The sequence below is a fragment of the Manis pentadactyla genome, chromosome 6 (genome assembly GCF_030020395.1).
Source record: "Manis pentadactyla isolate mManPen7 chromosome 6, mManPen7.hap1, whole genome shotgun sequence".
Taxonomy (NCBI): Eukaryota; Metazoa; Chordata; class Mammalia; order Pholidota; family Manidae; genus Manis; species Manis pentadactyla.
The window spans coordinates 135,531,490-135,557,910 of NC_080024.1; the positions used below are offsets into that span (position 1 = coordinate 135,531,490).

Below are 26,421 nucleotides of genomic sequence, written 5' to 3' on the forward strand. Positions count from 1 at the left end.
CAGGGTTTGGCAAGTGGGAGACATTCAGTAACTATTTTTTAGTAAATGTTAAAAAAATTACTATTTGCTAAAAAGCAAATATATATCAATATACATTCGTATTACAAAGTTATATAACAGTATAATCCCATATTTCTGTCAGAAAAAAAAAGACATATAATATACATGTCTAGCTACAGGTATGTGCATTTTTTAAAAGTATAGAAGAGTATATATAACAAAACATCAACATCAACAAGGGCTATCTCTATGTGGTAAGAATACATGACTATTTTCCCTTTTGTTTCTGTATTTTCTAACTTTTGTACAATAAAAGATGGGTGTAATTTTTTTAATCCTCTTTTACCAAAAAATTAACTAAGAACTCACTGCACTTATGTAATCTGGGATACACAAAAAGTCTTGGCTACAGGTTCATCATAGTTTAACATATAATACTGAAAAAATAAGAAACAACCAAAATGTTCAACAATATTAGTGTGATAAATTATGGGCATCCATAAGATAGAATATTCTACAACCGTTTAAAATTATGTTGTAGGAAAACAGTGACAAGTGGGAAATGTGAGTTAAAGGAACAGTGGGAGACTATGATACAAACATTTTTAAATGAAAGAACTGAAAGGATATACACTAAAACATAACAATGGTTACCCCCAATTATTATTTTTTATCTTTTTTTTACCTTCCTTGTGCTTTTCTGTATTTACAAGTGCTAAGAATGAACATGCATTGCTTTGGTACTCAGGAAAATGAGTTTAAGTGGCTGTGTGAGTGACAAAAGCCACCTTCTTGCCTTATTTGAGCACCATCTAGTGCTCAGGATACATAACACAATTTTCATAATGCAGTAAAGGTTTCTAAAAACTAGCCGTTATAAAAAGGACATTGTGTAAACACAGAGACAAATATTACTATATTCAGTGTCTGGCCTAATTTTCAAAACACTGAATAAATAAATCAAAAGAGTCGTAGGATTTTCAACCATCACGATAAGGCAGTCATTAGAGAATCGGTTCAACTTCTTATTTTCATCCAAGTATTTTAGACTAACTCTCAAACAGAGATCCTTACTATTTTTTAAATTCCAGGGTATTTACCCCTGGAAAGAAGAGGAAAGCTGGGTACTTTACATGCATTATGATGTTTTATCCTCCCCAGAAATCTACATAGCAGGTATTATATTTGCCTTTTATAGAAGCATCAACAGACTCAATGAGATTAAGTAGCTTGCCTAAATCCACAAAACTAATTAGGAGTAGAGCTGAGATGCAAGACGAAGTCTATCTGGCTACAAAATTTATGCTCCCCCTACCATACTTTAAATGTCTCCATTCTTTACACTTCTCCCAAAATCACTGCACCTTTTGGCAAAATGGTTCTCATTTCTAATAATCATACAAGCTGCCACTGTATTGCTCAGCACTGCTCTTGCATCTAAGGACTCTAAGCTTTAAGTATTAATTCTCAAATATGAATTTAAAACAAGACAACTTTTAAAATATATTATTCTATATAATGTTCTGTTAACTGGATACATGAGTTAATAACAATGCAGCACAGAAATTGGACCTCCAATCACATGGTGGTTACATTACTGAAGCTGTCTCACCTTTTGTTTTCCCTGCCCTAGTTTCTCTTCTTTCCTGCTCTTTCCAATCTATCACTCACCCTACCTAAAAAGTAATCTCCCTAAAACACTTTCCTAAACCTACTCAACAAGAACTTACAAGGGATCACATTTCTAGTCCTCAGCTTTCTGGTGAGTGTGCCAAAAATGGGCAACAGGTGGACAGATTACGGTTTCCTCATTCAGCCTTCTGCGGTCAGAATCCCATATCCTTCAAAGCCTCCAGGCCACTAGACCAGAGAAGCCTTATCAGTTTACCCTGAATCATCATGAAATATGTTGAGAAGCACTTTAGTAACCCCTAAAATCTGTTTCCCACCTATTACAGTTGTTCTCATGCACTGCCAACACAAACTGGAAGAATATAATGGAAGTCATTTATTCAAAGCACAGGAATTAATTCTACCCATATATATGTTATTAACTGCTGCATTATATGTAATAAAACACTGGAAACAATCCCACTGGTAAAAGTATATGGTTATCTTATTTTTGGTATATTCAGTGATGATATGCTATGCCCCCATCAAAAAGAACAAGGAAGCTAATACATAGAAGGCTCTTCAAGGTATAATCAATGAAAAAGCAACATACAGAAGTATGTATATGTTATTTATCTAAAACAAGGGGGATGTATATGCACATATGTTTGTATATGCATGTGCTCTAGTCTGAATGTTTGTGTCCTCCTAAAATCCTTATGTTGAAATCCTAACCCACAAATGTGATGGTATCAGTAGGCAGGCCTTTGGCAGGTAGAATCCTCATGAATGGGATTAGTGCCTTTATTAAAAAAGCCCTAGAGAGTTTGTTCACCCCATCTACCATGTATGGAAACAGGGAAGGTACCTGGCTATGAACGAGGAAGAGTACCCCATCCAACCACCCTGGTGTCACAATCTGAGACTCCCAGCCTCCAGAACTGTGAGCAATAAATTCTTGCTGTTTAAAGCTACCCAGTAGCGGTATTTTGTTAGAGCAGACTGAACAGACTAGGACAAGATGAAACATCCCTTGAAAGGGTACCTAAGAAAACTGGTAACATTGGTTGCCTCTAAGGAAGAGAATCAGCCATATGGGAGGACAGAGGGAGACCTTCCACTTTTATAACCTTTGCATCCTTTGAATTTTGAACCAAATAAATGTATTAGAATGAGAAGTCAGACAACAATAAATAAAATTTTAATTTTAAAATTCCAACTACAGATACCATGCCTCCTCCATCTCTTTTATATCATCTGCCAAAGCTAGGAAGGGTGCTAGCCCACAGAACAGGCCCCTCTGATCACATTTTCCTTTAGGCAGGCTAGCATCCCACCAGTCCACACTCACACACTGTCGTACCTCAATGCCTTTGCCTAGGCTCTTTTCACAAGTGTCTGAATTCTCCCTGCTCTTTCCCTTTCTAAATCATCCACCTCCTCCAGGGATCTGCTCACATTCCACCTCCTCCAGGACACTTTCCAGAATCCTATAATCCTGGTTATCCCACACAGCCTCCATGTACCATCTAACTTTCCACTTGTTTGGAATATATATACCTGATAATTGAATTATTTAAAACAATAAACACAAAAACAGTGTAGTCAAGCAGTAGGACAGAATAACTACCATGTCATCCAATTAAGAGTATCAAATAAAATGAAAGCCTAATCATGTTTTCTTACAAAAATTTTGCAGTAGTTTCCAATGACATCAGGACAAAGTCAAAATTCCTTCACTTAGTTTGTTTGTTTTAACAAAAGCCCTCAAATCTCCCAAACCTCCTCCCCTCACTGCTTCTCCGCTATTTGGCACACTTGACATGTCCTTCCTCACCACTGGGCTTTCCTGATGCTACTCCCCTACCTGGAGTCCTCACCTACTTCCAGACCTCTCCCCTCTGGCTCAAGAAGCAGTGTAAAGGTCAATTCTGTTTTAGTTGTCTCCAGGAAGAAGTAGTAGGATGACCAGGGCAGAGGGGTGAGAAGGAGACCTTTCATTAAATATCCTTGGGTACCTTCGGAGATTTGAACCATGGGAATGAACTAGCTTTCAAAACATTCATGAAATAAATAAATGTATGCCACCTTCTTCCAGGAAAGGTGTGAAACCCTGTCCCTTTCTAGCTCAAGAGGCTCTCGTTGTGTTCACACTTCCCTATACTTTATCTGTAATATGTAATAGCCTTTATCACACCTCACTGTACTACTTGTTGATTCAAGGATTATAAGCCATGAAGGGCAAGAGACATTATCCATCTAGTTCATCATTACAGCCTGAGAAACAGTTTATAAATACTGAAAGGTCATCTAGTCCAGCATTTGTCTGTGACAAGCATAACGTGTCGTGATGTGTGCCCCATGTACCACACCCTCACCTGGGGATATATTCAGATGCCTATGAAGAAAAAATCATAGGCATAGTTCTTTTTTTGCTTCTGCTGTTATTTAGTAATTTAGAAACATGTATAAAATCAGCCAAGTAGGTTTAAAATATTTTAAGAAAAATAAACAGTATATTAAATTTTACTCAATTTTATTTTGAGTTTATTTTAGACCTTTGCTTCACAGCACATTTTAATAAGGTGAAAAGTTAAAAACTACTAAAAAAATCTAAGTAAGATTTTGCAACCATGCCTGGAAACTAACAAAATCTGATTACTTTGATGTCAAAAATAGTTTATAGTAAGAAGAGATTAGATGGGTTCTAAAGGTCTTCCTGTTTCTGGAAAAAAACAATGGCAGACATCAGTTTTTGGCTAGAAAAATGGGCTGCACCTGAAGGCAGCACATATGGATCTGAGGAATTCCAGTAGGGTGGAATCTCAGAAATGTCTGGACTGTGTTCCCTACAGAGATCCATGTCAGTCCTGAATAATTCACCAACTAGGAAATCCTATCCCTGACTCTGTCAGTGAGGTGGCACTGCCACCTCCAAGCTTGCCCAATGTCAATGTCCCATTATCACATATCACAACACCAGCACTGAGGGGCAGGGCAGTCGCAAAGTGAGAGAGGCGCCCAAATCAGGCCTCTATGGATATCTAGCCTCCACAGATGTACAGTGTACAGTTCAGGCACTTGACAGTTTTTATTTTCTAAGATTCCTTTATCCTTTTCACTATAAGCTAGGATGAATTAAGAAAAAGGAAGAGAGAGGGGGCGGAAGATGGCGGCGTGAATAGAGCAGCAGAAATCTCCTCCTAAAACCACATATATCTATGAAAATATGACAAAGACAACCCTTCCTAGAATAAAGACGAGAAGACACAGGACAATATCCAGACCACATCCGCACCTGAGAGAACCCAGCGCCTCGCGAAGGGGGTAAGATACAAGCCCCGGCCCCGCGGGAGCCGAGCGCCCCTCCCCCCAGCTCCCGGCGGGAGAAGAGCAGGCAGAGCGGGAGGGAGACGGAGCCCAGGACTGCCGAACACCCAGCCCCAGCCATCTGGGCCCAGACACAGTACGTGCGCAGGGGGCCCTGGATACTAGGAAAACAGGGCAGCAAGAACAGTGAGCGGGCACCAGAAGCCAGGCGCCAGAGTACATAAGAAAAGTGTGCGACCAATTTTTTCTTGTTTTTTTTTTTTGCTCCTGTTTTGTTTTGGCAAGCGCTTTTTGGAAGTCTTAAAGGGATAGGAACCCCAATACTAAGGAAACAGGGCAGCAAGAACAGTGAGCGGGCACCGGAGGCCTGGCGCCGGAGGACACCAGAAAAGTGAGTGACTTTTTTTTTTTTTTTTTTTGCTGTTTTGTTTTGGCGAGCGCTTTTTGGAAGTCTTAAAGGGACGGGGACGCCAATACTAGGGAAACACGGCAGCAACACCGGTGAGCAGATGCCTGAGGCTGGCGCCGGAGAATAAAGAAAAAGGAGAGGCCACCTTTTTTTGTTTGTTTGTTTCCGTTTTAATTAAAAAAACTTTTTTTTAATTAAAAAAAATTTTTCTTTTTGGTGGTCGTTGTTCTGTTTTGGCGGGAGCTTTTTGGAAGTCTTAAAGGGGCAGGGCGGGACACTTAATACAGAGGTAGGGAATCCGGGATCTCTGGGCACCCTAACCCCTGGGCTGCAGGGAGAAGGGAGGCCCCTTAGGAAGATAAATAGCCTCCCAGCCATTCCCCCGCCAACGCGACTCCACCACTTTGGAGCAGTTGCCCGAGCCAGGCCACGCCCACGGCAACAGCGGAGATTAACTCCATAGCAGCTGGGCAGTAAGCGGAAGCCCTGTCTGCGCGCAGCTGCCCAGCACAAGCCACTAGAGGTCGCTGTTCTCCCAGGAGAGGAGGGCCACAAACCAACAAGAAAGGAAGTCCTTCCAGCCGTCACTCGTCCCAGCTCTGCAAACTATTCCTATCACCATGAAAAGGCAAAGCTACAGGCAGACAAAGATCACAGAGACAACACCAGAGAAGGAGACAGACCTAACCAGTCTTCCTGAAAAAGAATTCAAAATCAGAATCATAAACATGCTGACAGAGATGCAGAGAAATACGCAAGAGAAATGGGATGAAGTCCGGAAGGAGATCACAGATGCCAGAAAGGAGATCGCAGAAATGAAACAAACTCTGGAAGGGTTTATAAGCAGAATGGATAGGATGCAAGAGGCCATTGATGGAACTGAAATCAGAGAACAGGAACACATAGAAGCTGACATAGAGAGAGACAAAAGGATCTCCAGGAATGAAACAATATTAAGACAACTGTGTGACTAATCCAAAAGGAACAATATCCATATTATAGGGGTTCCAGAAGAAGAAGAAGAGAGGAAAAGAGATGGAAAGTATCTTAGAAGAAATAATTGCTGAAAACTTCCCCAAACTGGGGGAGGAAATAATCGAACAGACCACGGAAATACACAGAATCCCCAAAAGAAAGGATCCAAGGAGGACAACACCAAGACACATAATAATTAAAATGGCAAAGATCAAGGACAAGGAAAGAGTTTCAAAGGCAGCTAGAGGGAAAAAGGTCACCTATAAAGGAAAACCCATCAGGCTAACATCACACTTCTCGACAGAAACCCTACAGGCCAGAAGAGAATGGCATGATATATTTAATACAATGAAACAGAAGGGCCTTGAACCAAGGACACTGTATCCAGCACGATTATCATTCAAATATGATGGTGGGATTAAACAATTCCCAGACAAACAAAAGCTGAGGGAATTTGCTTTCCACAAACCACCTCTACAGAACATCTTACAGGGACTGCTCTAGATGGGAGCACTCCTAGAAAGAGCACAGCACAAAACACCCAACATATGAAGAATCGAGGAGGAGGAATAAGAAGGGAGAGAAGAAAAGAATCTCCAGACAGTGTATATAACAACTCAATAAGCGAGCTAAGTTAGGCAGTAAGACACTAAAGACGCTAACCTTGAACCTTTGGTAACCACAAATTTAAAGCCTGCAATGGCAATAAGTACATATCTTTCAATAGTCACCCTAAATGTTAATGGGCTGACTGCACGAATCAAAAGACACAGAGTAATAGAATGGATAAAAAAGCAAGACCCATCTATATGCTGCTTACAAGAAACTCACCTCAAACCCAAAGACATGTACAGACTAAAAGTCAAGGGATGGAAAAACATATTTCAAGCAAACAACACTGAGAAGAAAGCAGGGGTTGCAGTACCAATATCAGACAAAATAGACTTCAAAACAAAGAAAGTAACAAGAGATAAAGAAGGACACTACATAATGATAAAGGGCTCAGTCAAACAAGAGGATATAACCATTCTAAATATATATGCACCCAACACAGGAGCACCAGCATATGTGAAACAAATACTAACAGAACTAAAGGGGGAAATAGACTGCAATGCATTCATTCCAGGAGACTTCAACACACCACTCACCCCAAAGGATAGATCCACCGGGCAGAAAATAACTAAGGACACAGAAGCACTGAACAACACAGTAGAGCAGATGGACCTAATAGACATCTATAGAACTCTACATCCAAAAGCAACAGGATATACATTCTTCTCAAGTGCACATGGAACATTCTGCAGAATAGACCACATACTAGGCCACAAAAAGAGCCTCAGAAAATTCCAAAAGATTGAAATCCTACCAACCAACTTTTCAGACCACAAAGGCATAAAACTAGAAATAAACTGTACAAAGAAAGCAAAGAGGCTCACAAACACATGGAGGCTTAACAACACGCTCCTAAATAATCAATGGATCAATGACCAAATCAAAATGGAGATCCAGCAATATATGGAAACAAATGACAACAACAACACTAAGCCCCAACTTCTGTGGGACACAGCAAAAGCAGTCTTAAGAGGAAAGTATATAGCAGTCCAAGCATATTTAAAAAAGGAAGAACACTCCCAAATGAATGGTCTAATGTCACAATTATCGAAATGGGAAAAAGAAGAACAGATGAGGCCTAAGGTCAGCAGAAGGAGGGACATAATAAAGATCAGAGAAGAAATAAATAAAATTGAGAAGAATAAAACGATAACAAAAATCAATGAAACTAAGAGCTGGTTCTTCGAGAAAATAAACAAAATAGATAAGCCTCTAGCCAGACTTATTAAGAAGAAAAGAGAGTCAACACAAATCAACAGTATCAGAAACAAGAAAGGAAAAATCACGACGGACCCCACAGAGATACAAAGAATTATTAGAGAATACTATGAAAACCTATATGCTAACAAGCTGGGAAACCTACGAGAAATGGACAACTTCCTAGAAAAATACAACCTTCCAAGATTGACCCAGGAAGAAACAGAAAATCTAAACAGACCAATTACCAGCAATGAAATTGAAGCGGTAATCAAAAAACTACCAAAGAACAAAACCCCCGAGCCAGATGGATTTACCTCGGAAGTTTATCAGACATACAGGGAAGACATAATACCCATTCTCCTTAGAGTTTTCCAAAAAATAGAGGAGGAGGGGATACTCCCAAACTCATTCTATGAAGCTAACATCACCCTAATACCAAAACCAGGCAAAGACCCCACCAAAAAAGAAAACTACAGACCAATATACCTGATGAACGTAGATGCAAAAATACTCAACAAAATATTAGCAAACCGAATTCAAAAATACATCAGAAGGATCATACACCATGACCAAGTGGGATTCATCCCAGGGATGCAAGGATGGTACAACATTTGAAAGTCCATCAACATCATCCACCACATCAACAAAAAGAAAGACAAAAACCACATGATCATCTCCATAGATGCTGAAAAAGCATTTGACAAAGTTCAACATCCATTCATGATAAAAACTCTCAGAAAAATGGGAATAGAGGGCAAGTACCTCAACATAATAAAGGCCATCTATGATAAACCCACAGCCAACATTATATTGAACAGCGAGAAGCTGAAAGCATTTCCTCTGAGATCGGGAACTAGACAGGGATGCCCACTCTCTCCACTGTTATTTAACATAGTACTGGAGGTCCTAGCCACGGCAATCAGACAAAACAAAGAAATACAAGGAATCCAGATTGGTAAAGAAGAAGTTAAACTGTCACTATTTGCAGATGACATGATACTGTACATAAAAAACCCTAAAGACTCCACCCCAAAACTACTAGAACTGATATCGGAATACAGCAAAGTTGCAGGATACAAAATCAACACACAGAAATCTGTGGCTTTCCTATATACTAACAATGAACCAACAGAAAGAGAAATCAGGAAAACAACTCCATTCACAATTGCATCAAAGAAAATAAAATACCTAGGAATAAACCTAACCAAAGAAGTGAAAGACTTATACTCTGAAAACTACAAGTCACTCTTAAGAGAAATTAAAGGGAACACTAACAGATGGAAACTCATCCCATGCTCGTGGCTAGGAAGAATTAATATCGTCAAAATGGCCATCCTGCCCAAAGCAATATACAGATTTGATGCAATCCCTATGAAACTACCAGCAACATTCTTCAATGAACTGGAACAAATAATTCAAAAATTCATATGGAAACACCAAAGACCCCGAATAGCCAAAGCAATCCTGAGAAAGAAGAATAAAGTAGGGGGGATCTCACTCCCCAACTTCAAGCTCTACTATAAAGCCATAGTAATCAAGACAATTTGGTACTGGCACAAGAGCAGAGCCACAGACCAATGGAACAGACTAGAGAATCCAGACATTAACCCAGACATATATGGTCAATTAATATTTGATAAAGGAGCCATGGACATACAATGGAGAAATGACAGTCTCTTCAACAGATGGTGCTGGCAAAACTGGACAGCTACATGTAAGAGAATGAAACTGGACCATTGTCTAACCCCATATACAAAAGTAAACTCCAAATGGATCAAAGACCTGAATGTAAGTCATGAAACCATTAAACTCTTGGAAGAAAACATAGGCAAAAACCTCTTAGACATAAACATGAGTGACCTCTTCTTGAACATATCTCCCCGGGCAAGGAAAACAACAGCAAAAATGAGTAAGTGGGACTATATTAAGCTGAAAAGCTTCTGTACAGCAAAAGACACCATCAATAGAACAAAAAGGAACCCTACAGTATGGGAGAATATATTTGAAAATGACACATCCGATAAAGGCTTGTCGTCCAGAATATATAAAGAGCTCACATGCCTCAACAAACAAAAAACAAATAACCCGATTAAAAAATGGGCAGAGGAACTGAACAGACAGTTCTCCAAAAAAGAAATACAGATAGCCAACAGACACATGAAAAGATGCTCCACATTGCTAATTATCAGAGAAATGCAAATTAAAACTACAATGAGGTATCACCTCACACCAGTAAGGATGGCTGCCATCCAAAAGACAAACAACAACAAATGTTGGCGAGGCTGTGGAGAAAGGGGAACCCTCCTACACTGCTGGTGGGAATGTAAACTTGTTCAACCATTGTGGAAAGAAGTATGGAGGTACATCAAAATGCTCAAAACAGACCTACCATTTGACCCAGGAATTGCACTCGTAGGGATTTACCTTAATAATGCAGCAATCAAGTATGAGAAAGATTAGTGCACCCCTATGTTTATCGCAGCACTATTTACAATAGCCAAGAATTGGAAGCAACCTAAATGTCCATCAATAGATGAATGGATAAAGAAGATGTGGTACATATACACAATGGAATACTACTCAGCCATAAGAAAAGGGCAAATCCAACCATTTGCAGCAACATGGATGGAGCTGGAGGGTATTATGCTCAGTGAAACAAGCCAAGCGGAGAAAGAGAAATACCAAATGATTTCACTCATCTGTGGAATATAAAAACAAAGGAAAAACTGAAGGAACAAAACAGCACCAGAATCACAGAACTCAAGAATGGACTAACAGGTAGCAAAGGTAAAGGGACTGGGGAGGATGGGTGGGTAGAGAGGGATAATGGAGGGGGGAAGTAGGGGGTTATTAAGACTAACATGCATGGGGGGGTAGGAGAAAAGGGAAGGCTGTACAACACAGAGAAGGCAAGTAGTGATTCTACAACATTTTGCTATGCTGATGGACAGTGACTGTAAAGGGGTTTATAGGGGAGACCTGGTATAGGGGAGAGCCTAGTAAACTTAATATTCATCATGTAAGTGTAGATTAGTGATACCAAAAACAAAACAAAACAAAACAAAAAAGGGCAGTTCCTGTGTGGTAACCTCCAATGAGTTCTACACAAGGGTATAAAGGGCATATAAAAGTGTAGGCAAAGGGTCTGTTTGCGTTTATACAGAAGATCAAAGCCTAATTGGGCTACCCCGAAAATGAACTAAGATACGATATGAAAGAGAACTTCCAGCATCAGCCCTCTCTGGAAGACTCATGCCAGAAGATGATCATCAAAAAACCCCAACAAAGATCCACGCACTGCTACAGCTGTGGATGCACTCATCCCACCACCTCCTGGACTTGCCATGAGAATGAAGGAGATATCTAAGCTGGCCTGTGCATACAGTAAAACAACAAATTTGACTGGATCTATACTGTTGGAACTCAACCAAGAATTAGGAGAAGTGCAAATTGTAGCGCTCCAAAATCTTACAACTACAGACTGTTTACTGTTAAAAGAACATAAGGGATGTGAACAGTCCCCAGGAATGGGTTGTTTTAATTTGTCTGATTTTTCTCAGACTGTTCAAGTTCAGTTGGACAATATCCACCATAACATAGATAAGTTTTCACAAATGCCTAAGGTGCCTAACTGCTTTTCTTGGTTTCACTGGAGATGGCTGGTAATTACAGATATGCTTTGGTTATGTAACTATACTCCTATTATGTTAATGTGTGTGTGCAATTTAAGTAGTAGCTTAAAACCTATACATACTGAAGTTACTCTACAAGAAGATAGGTCAAAGAAATGATCAATCTTCCCATGTTTTCTTCCGCCTGCTACTTCTATAGCTTTACTTCTTCCTTCCTAATTACAACCCTTAAATAGAATTCGTGCCTCATATCAAATTTACCGAGTATCATAATTCTTCCAAGTGGTAAAGATACCTCAAGACAAATGCTGGGCATAGAAGCTACAGGGCATAAATATGCAAAGAAATAAAAAGCTAACCATTTCAAACAATAAGGCTTCTCTCTCACTTACCAACTTTACATTTCCCTGTATGGCCCCGGAAGATGACTGGTTAGCCAGAGACGGGTAAGATTCCTCAAGGGAGGAACAACCTAAGACAGGCACAGTCGCAGGGAGGTCATCAGATGAGAAATTGGGGATCAACAGAGGTGAGGCTTAGAACCTCACCACCCCGTTCTGAGAGAAATCTTCTGCATACGTGGATGTATTATTGCCCTTGTCTAGCTTGGATTAACACATAGTCTACAGGCACACACCTGATCATCTACATTTGCTCTTTTACAACACAAAACTATGTTTTCTACCTTTATCTTGTATCTACCTACCCCTTCAGCATTTTATTAAAAATAATAATAATAAAGAGAGAAATGTGGTATCCACATATAAATCAAGTATAAAAACCAAATGAGTATTCATATTTGAACTGTTTAGAGTTCATAATGCATGAGCAAAACCAAAAGTTTCTGTGATGACTGCCCTTGTACTGTTCACTATGTAACTTATTCATTATGTAAGAATTTGTTCTACATGTAAGAACTTGTTCGTTATGCCTCAGAAGATTGGAGACTGACGAAAATTAGGCTTGGGGTGGATTAATGATTGTGCATTGAGCACTGACTCCCCTATACAGAATTTTATTGTCGTTAACAACCATTTGATCAATAAATATGAGAGATGCCCTCACAAAAAAAAAAAAAAAAAAAAAGGACAGACTTCCAATGGTAAAATAAATAAGTAACCGGGATGTAATGTATAGCATAAGGAATATAGTCAAGATATTGTAACAGCTTGGTAGGGTGATAGCTGGTACCTAGAATTATGTATATAAATGTTCTACCACTGTGTTGTACACTTGAAACTAATGTAATGTAATACTGTGCATCAACTACCCTTCAATAAAAAATAATTATTTAAAAGAAAAAAAAAAAAAACCAAATGAGTATTCATATTTGAACTGTTTATAGTTCATAATGCATGAGCAAAACCGAAAGTTTCTGTGATGACTGCCCTTGTACTGTTCATTATGTAACTTATTCAGTATGTAAGAATTTGTTCTCCATGTAAGAACTTGTTTGTTATGCCTCAGAAGATTGGAGACTGACGAAAATTAGGCTTGGGGTGGATTAATGATTGTGCATTGAGCATTGACTCCCCTATACAGAATTTTATTGTCGTTAACAACCATTTGATCAATAAATATGAGAGATTCCCTCACAAAAAAAAAAAAAAAGGACAGACTTCCAATGGTAAAATAAATAAGTATCCGGGACGTAATGTATAGCATAAGGAATATAGTCAAGACATTGTAACAGCTTGGTATGGTGATAGCTGGTACCTAGAATTGTCATGTATATAAATGTTGAATCACTGTGTTGTACACCTGAAACTATTGTAATGTAATACTGTGTGTCAACTACCCTTCAATAAAAAATAATTATCTACAACGAAAAAAGAAAAAGGAAGAGCAAGAAGAATAAACACATGAGAACAGCAAAGGATCTTTGAGAAAAAAGCAGTATTTAACTAAATTAAAATAAATGACAAAGCTGTATTAATTTAAACAGCAAAGCACCTGAACAAGTATGGCAAACTTAGAGGATAAGAAAAGGATGAAAAAGGCTAAGAAATTATTCCCATCACTATTTCTTGAGAAGTTCATTCTTTCCCCAATGCTTTGAAGTGTCAGCTCTGCATAAACCATGTACACCCACACTCACACACCTTGTTCTTCAGAAGTACTTTAGCTACATTAGAGTTAATTTTTTCTTTTCCACTTCAATTTTAGAATCAGCTTATCAACGTCGTCTGGACCAACCCATAAAAAAGTTATCAGGATTTTAGTTAGAACTGCCTTCAATCTATAGGTCGATTTGGGAACATTTTTATAATAGTCTTTTTAATCCTTAAACAGGGAATATATCTTCATTTAGTTGAGTCTTCTTTAATGTCTTTCAGAAGAACACATACAGAAGACTTTTGAACAACATAGGTTTGAACTGCATGGGTTCACTTACGCATAGATTTTTTCAATATATATTGGAAAATTTGTTGAAGATTTCCAACAATTTGAAAAAAAAATTTTTTTCTCTAGCTTATAATTAGTGCAAGAATATGGTATATAATCCATGTAACATACAAAGTATATGTTAATCAACTCATATATATCAGTAAGGCTTCCAGTCAACAGTAAGCTACTAGTAGTTAAATTTAGGGGGAATTGAAAGTTTATATGCAGATTTTCAACTGTGTAGGGGGTCAGCATGCACAGCTCCCTCATTGTTCAGGGTCAACTGTAGACTATATTACAGTTCACGGAGGTGAAAATAATTTATTTTGGATAACAAATTATCCTTTCTTAATAACAATGACTTCTTTCTCTAAGCCTTATTACTACACATGAGCAGTGGTACTCATTGACAATGCCTCAGGATTAAGGAAATGGTTTCAAAATTTAGAGATACACACATGTCCAGTTTGACTTCTCCTACCAATCCACAGCCACCTTGAAGGATCTCAGAAGCACTAATTAGTAGCCACTTCATACAACAATGAATCCATGTTATCACATAAATTGCAAACTAAACTTCTATGGCCCAATCCAACTGTATCCAAAAGTTGGAAATTAAAATTTATTGACAAAATAGATAAACAGCCAATGCATAAAAAGGAAATATCAATAATCCTTAATCCTTAATCATGTGAACATAAACAATCTTGATCATGAAATAAAGAAAGACATCCTGAAACCGTAAGGACCACAACAAACATATACATATGTAATTTTTTTTTTTTTCCAATTTACCCTCAGAAGACAGAGCCCTTCCAACCCTGGGCTTGGGGATTATTTCTCACCATTACACCATTTTCATTACTGAAAAAGGTATAGAAAAATAATAGTTTACCTTTATTTTGTAATATAGTAAAAACTATATTTTATACAACCTAATTGATGAAGAAAAGTTCTTAACAGAATCATAGTTAATAAACATAAAAGAAATGACCGAATTAGAAATATCACCATTTCGTACTATCTTATAAAATAGGTGATTCAGATCAAGATCATCAGTGGATGCAAAAACACACCAGAACCTCTGATCTTCACATAACTGATATAAAACTACCCATTTTCTGCGTCCTGCTATAATAATACAAGATGAAATGTACACAGCATCACTTATGAAATACCCTTATGAAAACTGCTTAACCTAAATTTTATCAAGCCTGAAATCTGACTTTCAGTTTACAGGAAATAAAAAAACAAGTTGCCAAGATATGAGAAGTAATCAAGTAAATAAAGAAGATGGAAAATTCTACAGAAAAACTGACCCAATTTGTTCAAAATAATTAATGGCAAGGGGGAAAAAATAGTGGCAGGGGTTAAGGAGTGGATACCTCTATTCTAAATTAAAGATATTAAGAAACCAAAAGATATTAAGAATACACTGCCAAATACAATGTATGCACCTTATTGGGCTCTTAATTGTAACAAGCTATAAAACAACCAGGGAAATTTAAATATGGACTATGTAGAAGGAATTATTGTTAATTCTGTTAGGTGTGATAATGGTTATGTTTATGTAAGAAAACGTCCTTATTTTGCTTTACATTAAAACACTTAAAAAAAAGAGATGACGCCAATATGGAAACAATCCCAATGGCTATTAATAGATGAATGGATAAACAAAATAAGGCATATTCATACAATGGAATATCAGTGAGAAACAAAAAGGAATGAAGTATTGATAACATGCCACAATGTAACATATTCACGATTCCAGGGACTAGAACACTGACATTTTTAGGGTGCCACTATTCTGCCTATCACAATAAAGCTGCTAAAAAACTAAAAAATTTTAAATCTACTTACTGGGTATATGAGAATTCAATATTTTAGTGATTCTAAATTATTATACGTCTCAGTGTTTATAATAAAGAGTTAAAATGAGATAACAATTTTTACCTATCAAACTGACAACGAAGAGTCTAAACATGCATTAAATTGACAAATATGTGGGCAAACAGACCTTTTCATACACTGCTTGGTAGGAGTATAAATTGGTACAACTTCCATGGAGCAGTTCGGCAATATCTACCAAAATTACAAATGCACACATACTTTGACCCAGCAATTCTACTTTGAGGAATCTACACTAGAGATGTATTTGTATGCAAAGAGAAATGATGTATGCAGCATTATCTGTTATAGCAAAAGAAACAATCTAAATATCCAGCCTTAGAAAACTGATTAAATATATTCTATGGATACTCTGCAACCTTTTAAAAGAATAAGGCAGTTGCATATAAGCTTACACATACAAGATATATTTTACTTAACTCTGCAAAAAACAACCAAGGGACAGCAAGCAGGAAAGAAAAACCATGTGTATACCACTTGTGATTAAACAGTTTTGTAAAACTACATGAGATATATGCATAAATAACCTTGTATTATCTCTAGAAGTATTCAAAAGAAACTACACTCATGGCACAAGAACAGACCCATAGACTAACGGAACAGACTAGAGAGCCCAGATATAAACCCAAGCATATATGGTCAATTAATATACCACAAAAGAGCCATGGATATACAATGGGGAAATGACAGCCTATTCAACAGCTGGTGTTGGCAAAACTGGACAGCTACATGCAAGAAAATGAAACAGGTTTGATTATGGTTTAACCCCATACACAAAAGTAAACTTGAAATGGACCAAAGACCCAAATGCAAGTCATGAAACCATAAAACTCTTAGGAGACAACATAGGCAAAAATCTCCTGAATATAAACATGAGCAACTTTTTCCTGAACACACCTCCTCAGGCAAGGAAATAGAAGCAAAAATGAACAAATGGGACTACATCATGCTGAAAACCTTCTGTACAACAAAGGACACCATCAGCAGAACAAAAAGGCATCCTACACTATGGGAGAATATATTTGTAAATGACATATCTGACATGGGGTTAACCCAAAATATATCAAGAACTAACACGCCTCAACACCCAAGAACCAAATAACCCAATTAAAAAATGGGTGGAGGATATGAACAGACAATTCTCCAAACATGAAAAGATGCTCCCCATCACTAATCATCAGGGAAATGCAAATTAAAACCACAATGAGATATCACCTCACACCAGTTAGGATGGCCAACATAGAAAAGAATAGGATCTGAGAAAGGGGAATCTTCCTACACTGCTGGTGGGAATGTAAACTAGTTCAACCATTGTGGAAAGCAGTATGGAGATTCCTCAAAAAACTCAAAATAGACATACCATTTGACCCAGGAATTCCACTCATAGGAATTTATCCTAAGAATGCAGGAGCCCATTATCAAAAAGACATATGCACCCCTATGTTTATCGCAGCACTATTTACAATAGCCAAGAAATGGAAGCAACCTAAGTGTCCATCAGTAGATGAATGGATAAAGAGGATGTGGTACATATACACAATGGAATACTATTCAGCCATAAGAAGAAAACAAATCCTACCATTTACAACAATATGGATGGAGCTACAGGGTATTATGCTCAGTGAAATAAGTCAGGCAGAGAAAGACAAGTACCAAATGATTTCACTCATCTGTAGAGTATAAGAACAAAGCAAAAACTGAAGGAGAAAACAGCAGCAGACTCACAGAACCCAAGAATGGACTAACAGTTACCAAAGGGAAAGGGACTAGGGAGGGTGGGTGGGAAGGGAGGGATAAGGAGAATAAGGGGCATTACAATTAGACATATAACATGGGAGGGAGCACAGGGAAGGCAGTATAGCACAGAAAAGACAAGTAATGACTCTATAGCATCTTACTACGCTGATGGACAGTGACTGTAATAGGGTATGTGGTGGGGACTTGATAATGGGGGGAATCTAGTAGCCACAATGTTGCTCATGTGATTGTGAATTAATGATACCAAAATAAAAAGAAATAAAAAAAGAAACTGCACTCAGGTATCACCTCTGGGGAACAAAGATGGCTGAGTGGGAAAAAGGAAACAGAAATGTAAGGCTGGAGGCTTCAGGGGAAGGGGTGAGCCAGATGGACAAGCTCCGGCCTCACCAAACGAGGCGAAGAGACCAACAGGTTCCGGTCTGACAACATTCCACAGCCTGATCAGATAACCCTCCCAACTAGAGCCCTTCCCCCAAGCTAAAAGATTAGTGATAACTTTTCAGTACCTGGCTAAAGGCCAATGAGAGACCCCCACGTATAGTAGACGAGCCAATCCTCGCGCCACTGTACACCTTTGCTCTCCCTCCTCCTGCCTTCTTTAAAAACTTGCTGCCTGCCCTGCTGGGTGTGACTTCCCCAGCCTGTGTTTCAGACCGTGGAACATCACCTGGGGATTGCGTTCAAATAAACTGCCTGGCCCTTTGTTGCCTCTCTTCGCCTGCTTATTTCGGTTGGAATTTATTGAAATTTATCTTACAAGAAAACTTATCTCTTACTTTCAATACCTTTTGGAACATGTATGACAGAGGACAGATGGATGGGTGAATGGATGAGCAGAAAGAACATTAAAACAGGTTTTTTAAAAAATCAGCAAACCACACAAGTTTATGCAGCCCTCCATATAAATTTTGAACCTCCAAGTAATCTCTTACCTGCTGGTTGGTGCAGGGAAAGAAAATGAGAGAAGCTGATTCCAGAACGGGTCATTCTCAGAGACAGATTCTGTACCTGATAACTTTTTCAAGTACTCATTTTTAGGTAGATCACCAATTCTACTGCTGTTTGATCCCATCTTCTAAAATGGTAGATAATTTGTCCTTAAGCTTTCATTTCCTCAAGACAACCTATAAAGAATGAAAAGAAATTTCAAACTTGTTAAAAATAATCATACTTTTCTTACCCTTGACCCAAGTGTAAAAAACCATAAACTAACTAAAGGAAATCACACCACTACTTTAAAATTGATTAGACATCAGATACAAGTTATAAGGGGACAACAGGGCCAAAACCTTCCTTTGTCAACACAAACATATGAATCTATACTTGCACATCTTCACGTGGTCATACCTCTGCCCAAGAAAATGTCTCAAAGCAAGTTCATAACTGGTAATTTATTAACCATGAGTCTGAAATGAAGCTCTTTTACAACTAAAACAAAGGTGCTAAAGAAATGGAGACAGATTACTTGTCTGTGCTGAGAAGGGGACAAAGTAGTTCAACTAATTAGCATGTGCTACCTATACTTGAAGGGAGAATCTGAGTCACCTGCCTTCAGTGAAAGGGCTCCAACTCGGAAGAAGTCACACTCAGTGTCTCTCATCTGTGTCTTGCACATACAGTATCTTTGGCATGCCCCTTCTAGGCCATGAAGGGGGTTTTGTAGTCTGTAAGAACTATCTTACTCATCTTTCTACCTCCAAGATCTCAACTAACATATAACATGCATCCTGTAAACAGTAGGTTGAAGGAATGAGTAAGCAAATAAATTATTAGTGTCCAGTATCTGTTGTCCTTGGTCCTTAAGGGGAAAACAACAGTTTACAAATATGGATCACTATCTTAATCAAATCACACATACATAGTTATAGGTCATGTTTCATCTCAATTAGTTCAGAAAGTCTCTCATTGATAATAATGAAATGATGGTGAGAAGAATAATAAATAAATTTAATTTGATTAAAATTACCATCACAATGAAAGGAAACCATGTGGGTTCCACAGCCAAAAGCAGCTCAGGTCAGATGAGAATTTATATTAATAGTGACTTACTTTCCTACTTTTGTCCCCTCATTCCACAAAGACACTGTCACCATGATGAGAATTTGGAAGCATGCCTTCCACATTCTCTCTGGAACTTTGGGCCTCACTTGAGTTGCTTATCTAAGGGCATGAGGCTTCCCTAATGCACATGGACAGACAGGTCTTCTGAATGTAAGAAATACAGAACTGGCTTATCACTAATCCCTGAACATAAGGCCACCCCCTTACACTTTCCTCCTCCCTAATCATGGGGATGGGAAACTCCAAACCATCTGACTCCAACTAAGCCCCCAATATTAAGGCAGCTGATCATTAACTCTAGATTTCAGTTTAACTTCCCAAATAAGGAATTATTAAGCCCAAGTAGAAGTGACAGTTGTATGGAAAACAAAGTAAATGATTTTTTTTAATTACATACTTTAAGAAAAACAAAAATTGGTCAAGAAAGTTCATGTAATTATAGCATATGACACAATCAACAGTTATCTATATTTATATAATCATTTTAATACAAATACCAAACAAAGATTCAACAAAAAATGTGCCATTAGTATATTGGGAAGAGGCTAAAAAGAAAGTGGGTGGGCATGTTGGTTTAAGTGTGAAATCTTCAGCTTCCATAATAGGAAGCCAACAGAAAATACCTAAAATTACTAAATCAGAAAATAACAGTAAAAGCGTACTAGTTTTAAATAAGGATGTAAATAATGAGAAGCAACAGCTCTGAGATTTGAGTGTGGCCACATCTGAGGAAAGGCACCCTCAGTGTGGAGAGTGGGAGGACAGGTTTCACATTTTCAGTCCATCCCTTTATTTGATTTTTTTAAAATTGTCTATATGACACTTTGATTTTTAAAATTAAATATTTTAAAGCTCCTTCACCATTCCATTTCTTACTCAAGCTTAAATTTTTAACACATATGGTAAACATAAAGTTACCATCATAATAGTGACAAAATGTAAATTATTCTCTACTGAGGTGCACAGCTAGCAGACTTAAGAGAATCTATTTGTCTGATACAGTTTAATTTTATTGACTTCATATTTTATTAAAGCTGATAGCTCCCAAAATCTAAATTTTAAATTTCCACCACTGTATGTGTTAGCTGACAAAAAATAGTCATGGCTTAGTCAGAAAAGAAAAATTAAATTCAAATTCACAGTAATGGTAGAAACAATCAATAGATCAATGAAACAAAATCCAGAAGTGGACTCATTGAAGTACAACCAGCTGACTATAGTCAATGATGCAAAAGCAATTCAGTAGAGGAAGGATGGTTTCAACGAATGTGCTGGAATAACTGACATCAACAGGCCAAAAGAAAGTGCACTTTGACCTAAACCATACATCTTATACACAGATTAAACTCAGAATGGATCAAAACAGATATAAATCTAAAACATAAAACTATAAAACTTTCAGAAGAGAACATAGGAGAAAATCTTTAGAATCAAGAGATGCTTAAACATCACACAAAAGTGCAACCCATGAAAGAAAAATGCAGTAAAATGAGCTTCATCAAACTTTAAGCTTTTGGCCTATGAAAGACATCCTGTTATGAGGATGAAAACACAAACCACAGACCCAGAGAAAATATTTGAAAGTCACATATTCAACAAAGGACTTGTATCCAGAATATATAAAGAACTCTCTCAACAGTAAAAAAACAATCCAATTAGAAAATATGTAAAGATATTAACATATCACCAAAAAAGACAAGCAAATGCAAATAATGAGATCAGAATATCTTTCTATGTGTTTATTAGCCAGTAGGGAACTGCAAATTAAGACCACTATGTACCACTACAGATCTATTAGAATGGCTAAGATAAAAACATCAACAGTACCAAACGCTGCCAAGGATGTAGAGAAATTGGATCTTTCATATGTTGCTGGTAGGAATATAAAATAGAATGGCCATTCTGGAAAAAGGTTCAGCAGTTTCTTATAAAGTTTATACTATTCATCCCAGGAATTGCACTCCTGGGTTCTGATCCTAAATAAGTGAAAACTTAAGTTCACCCAAAACTACACAAATGTTCATGGCATTGTGATGAGTGAAAAAAGCCTATCTCAAAAGGTAACAGACTGAAAATAATGGCAACAATGTATTTGACGATTATAGCTTATGTGTAAGTGAAATGGTTGACAGCAATGATACAAACAACAGAAGGGAGCAATCAGGAATACTCCGTTATTAGAAGGTACTAGCAGTACCTGCGCAGGGTGCACTAACCTGATGGGTGGTTATCAATCCACAGTGTTATTTGAAAGTGGACTTGGAACTAGTTATAAAGGACTTGGAACCAGGGCATGGAGGGTCAGGGCGCCAGAGGACTATGAAAGGGTAGCCTGAGGAAATTCATCTGTGGGAATGGAAAAGCTCTGTTATCTGGATTGTAGTGGTGGTTACATGAATCTATACATGCAGTAAAATTTAAAATTTCACAGAACTATACACAGAGAAGAAATAAAATACATGTAAAAGCTGGAGAAATTACAGGACTGTCTGTAGTCTATTACATTGTACCAATATCAGTTTCCTGGTTTTGGTAATGTACTATAGTTATAGTAACATTGGGGTTAGATGGGTGAAAGGTATATGGGACTTCACTATACTATTTTTGCAAGTTCTTATGATCTATAATTATCTCAAAAAGTTTTCTAAAATCAACTAAAAGAATTCAAACCCAAAAATCTAACCTACAGGAAAAGTGCCAACAAATCAGACTAACAGGTACTTTCTGTGACAACCACTAGGTTTATTGTTACATATTTAATTACTTTGTCACCTATATTATCACATGAGATATTAAGATCTCACATTTATTTTACCTGGTATCTTGGAATGCACTTTCACTTTAAGACTAGTTTCCCTAAATTATTTCTTTCAAATCTTATTTCAAAACTAAATTTTTCAATAAAAGCAAAATAAGTCATGTGTCTGGATCCTCTGGGGATTTCATATTAATTTCCTTAACTCTGGGGAGTACACAGCAGACTCTGCCCTCTGCTACTTAAGGCAACACTATTTCCTTTTTATCCAAACTTTCAAAGCGTTTTGTCTAATAATCACTGCAACTCCTGAATATGCTTCAATGAAATATTTTTTCAAAACCAAAAAAGACCTCCACAATTTGTTTACAGTCCTCTATTTATCTGGGGACTCATGCTAATTAGCAGTTAGCACTGTGGGCCTAACAGTAGTTTACTAGATAAATACCTACGTGTGTGGATCAAAATGGGCTAGTTGAGAAAGTGTTGGTTTACCAGAATAAGCAATTTAGTTATGGGTTCTCCTGGATCTGCTGCGGACTCAAACTTCCCTTCTCTATGCTTCATTAAAATTAAAAGGATAAAAATTACATCAGATAAAGAAATGAGAATCACAGCAATTTGTTCTTAAATAGACTAGTATTTTACTTTTCTTGCAGTACCTTCAAAGCAATCAAAACAACTCACTTGGGGAATTAGGTACATGAATGCTGACTTTTTCAAAGAACAAAATTCCATCCTCCTCTCCTAGATAAGGCAGCAATGAGAAACAATATTATCATAGAGTCTACTAATGAAAATTTAAGTCAGACTTTATTCATTTTTATTTTTTGAATCAGCACTGCACATGGTTATGAAATACAAAAAGTTCAAAGGGATATATAGAACATGTCTCTCTCCTACCCCATCTTCTAATCATCTCAACTCAGAAAATACCATATTCACGGTTATCAATCCACAGTATTAAGTATATGCAAACACATATTTTTCACAAGGCATAGCACAATATATCTGCCACTTTGATTTCTCCAGTAAATACATATTAGAAATCATTACATATCTGTATATAAAGCACTTACTCTTTTTTACAACTCTATAACATGCCGGTTTTTAATAAACCACACATTGATGAACACTGAAGTAGCTTATGGTCTTTTGCTACTACAAATCATATTCCAGTAAATATCCTATGTAAGGCATTTTGTACATGCATGAATATATAAGTAAGATAAATACAGAGAAATAGAATTGTTGGGCCAAAGATTACATGGATTTCTAATTTTGGCAGATACTGCTCAAGGGTAGAAGAATATGCCACCTCAAAACATGCCATTTTGGCATTTTGCTTATTTCGAGTGGACGGCCCTTGAAAAGCAACAAATGCAGAGTGAGGCTTTCCTTGAATTCCCCTCCTCTGCCTAAGACAGATTCTCCAAAAGGAACACCATCATCATAGATCCCCTACCCAAGAGTTTCATCAACGAGAGAAGACTGACTTTTCACAGGAGAGGACACTCTAAGTGGACACAACACCCAGCCTACTTTGTCACAAGTTACCCATACCTCCCATCTATTCTCCAAAGGCCCATTCATCTGTCCCAAAGACCATCATCTCCCTAAGAGGCCTACATCTTCCTCTTCCCTATGAAGATGGGAAGATCCCTAAGCCTGATGTTCTAAGCCACTTTGGAAGTTATCTGTTTCCCTAGGTATCTCCCATGAATATATTAGGTTAACTTCTGCTTTTCTCCTGTTAATCTTTTATTACAGGGGTCTCAGCGAAGAACTCAGAAGAGCAGAGGAAACTTACTTTCCCTTGCCTACACTGCCTAGCTGCCTTCTTCAGAAGACGCCAACTTGCCCTCCTTTCAGTGATGCCTGCTCTCCACACCACAGCCACTGTTTTACCAAACTTTTTGATCCTTGCCAACTAACAAGTGAAAATAGTTTTTCAATATGATTTTGATTTACATTTCTTTGGCAGTGAATGAGGCCATTACCTGTTCATATCCTTGCCTATTTTTTATTGATTTATAGGAAAGAAATTTTATTTTCAAAGTTGCTAAGCTAGACCACAAAGTACTAAAATAAGTGCTCAGTGCAGGACTGTTAGGAACCTTTCTCAGACGACAATATGAATGAAGCCTGCGAGCCTCTCTGGGGAGACTGAACAGTATTAACAAGGGAAACCAAGAAGCCAACCGAGCACAAAGTACAATGCCTCTCTTTTCCTCCCCTCTTTTCCTCTCCAAACCCTACAAATAATGCAAAAAAATATTTTGTAATTGTCAGTGATTACACAGCCATGCTCAAAAATACACAAGACCAGAAGCTGCGAGAAATCCCATAAATAGAAAACAGCTGGAGGTGGACTGAAGGGAAACGGCAACTGTAATATAATGAGTCATAAGAAATACATGTTTGGTCATTCAGATGACCAAATATATATTTCCTACGTATATTTGGTCTTCATATATACGTATATTTGGTTCCTGAAGACATTGCAGTCTTTTTTTTTTAATTAAGGTATCACTGATATACAATCTTATGAAGGTTTCACATGAGCAACACTGTAGTTACATTCACCTATATTATCAAGTCTCTCCCACACCGCACCGCAGTCACCGTCCATCAGCGTAGTAAGATGCTATAGAGTCACTAATTGTCTTCTAACACCACAGTCTTAAAAGGTGAAATGAGTGTTTTGTCATGTTAATGAGAGACTTTTGGACCCTCACCCAAGGGCAGGGGCTGGAGGCTGAATCCGCCAATGGCCACTAATTTAGTCAATCATGACTATGCAATGAAGCCCTCACAAAAACTCTTGAGAAGAATTGATCACTCTGTTCTCTCTCTCTGCTCCCTTGTATCCTGCTTCTCAGTCAGGGAGAGCTTTCATGCTTGGGGAACCAGAACACCTCCACATGCCACCGAGCCAGGCCCCAAGCTCCATGAGAATAGAAGCTCCTTTATTTGGGGCCCTGCCCTATGTATCTCTTCATCTGGCTGTTAACTTGTATTCTTTACAGTATCCTTTATTAAACTGGTAATCCTAAGTGTTTTCCTAAGTTCTGTGAGCCGCTCTATCAAATTAATCAAATCTAAGGGGAAGGTCATGGGAACCTCCAATCTGTAGGCCGTGGATCAGAAGCACAGGTAACAGCCTGGGGCTTGCAACCGGCATCTGGACTGGGGATTGGAGGGCTTGTCTTGTAGGACATAGCCTGTAACCTGGGAATCTGGTGCTGTCTCCAGGCAGACAGCATCAGAACTGAGTTCTCGGACACCCTGCTGGTGTTCAAGAATTGCTTGGTTTTAGTATGTGTGGGAAGACTCCCTCCCACATACTTACACACATTGGAATCAGGTCTGGGAACCCGAACAGAGTTATACTACTAGTACTGCTGTGTGTAATATTGTTATTTTATGTGTGTGTATATATATACATATATATATACACACACATATATACACACACATATACACATAAATATATATATATATGTAGGAAAAAAATACACCGTTGCAGCAACCCAAGGCAGGCACAAAAGCCTTCAATCCTGAGTATTAACAGTAACTCCAGACCAGAGGCAGAAAGCCAGAAAAAGGCCAGGACCTACAGATGACTAACAGGTGTGACTAGGACACCCTACCCAATCACCCATGCCTGAGCCTCACTCCCATGGGCAACAAGAACAGGCTGCTATCTGCTGAGCACAGAGAGCACAGACAGTGCCAAGTTAGCTGGAATGCCCAAGAGCACCAAGTTCAGCCAAGCA

The 26,421-nt window shown here is 38.0% G+C and overlaps 1 protein-coding gene across 4 annotated transcripts in view; it reads right to left on the reverse strand.

The window, feature by feature from the left end:
* DYM (dymeclin) overlaps window positions 1-26,421 on the reverse strand; it is a 439,846-nt gene that overhangs the window by 400,187 nt on the left and 13,238 nt on the right. For all 4 annotated transcript variants that reach the window (XM_057504164.1, XM_057504163.1, XM_036918624.2 and 1 more), the window contains exon 2: window positions 18,759-18,950. In XM_057504164.1, coding sequence (XP_057360147.1) covers window positions 18,759-18,898 — 140 coding nt within the window. In that variant the 5' untranslated portion in view covers window positions 18,899-18,950. The remainder of the gene's footprint in view (window positions 1-18,758; window positions 18,951-26,421) is intronic.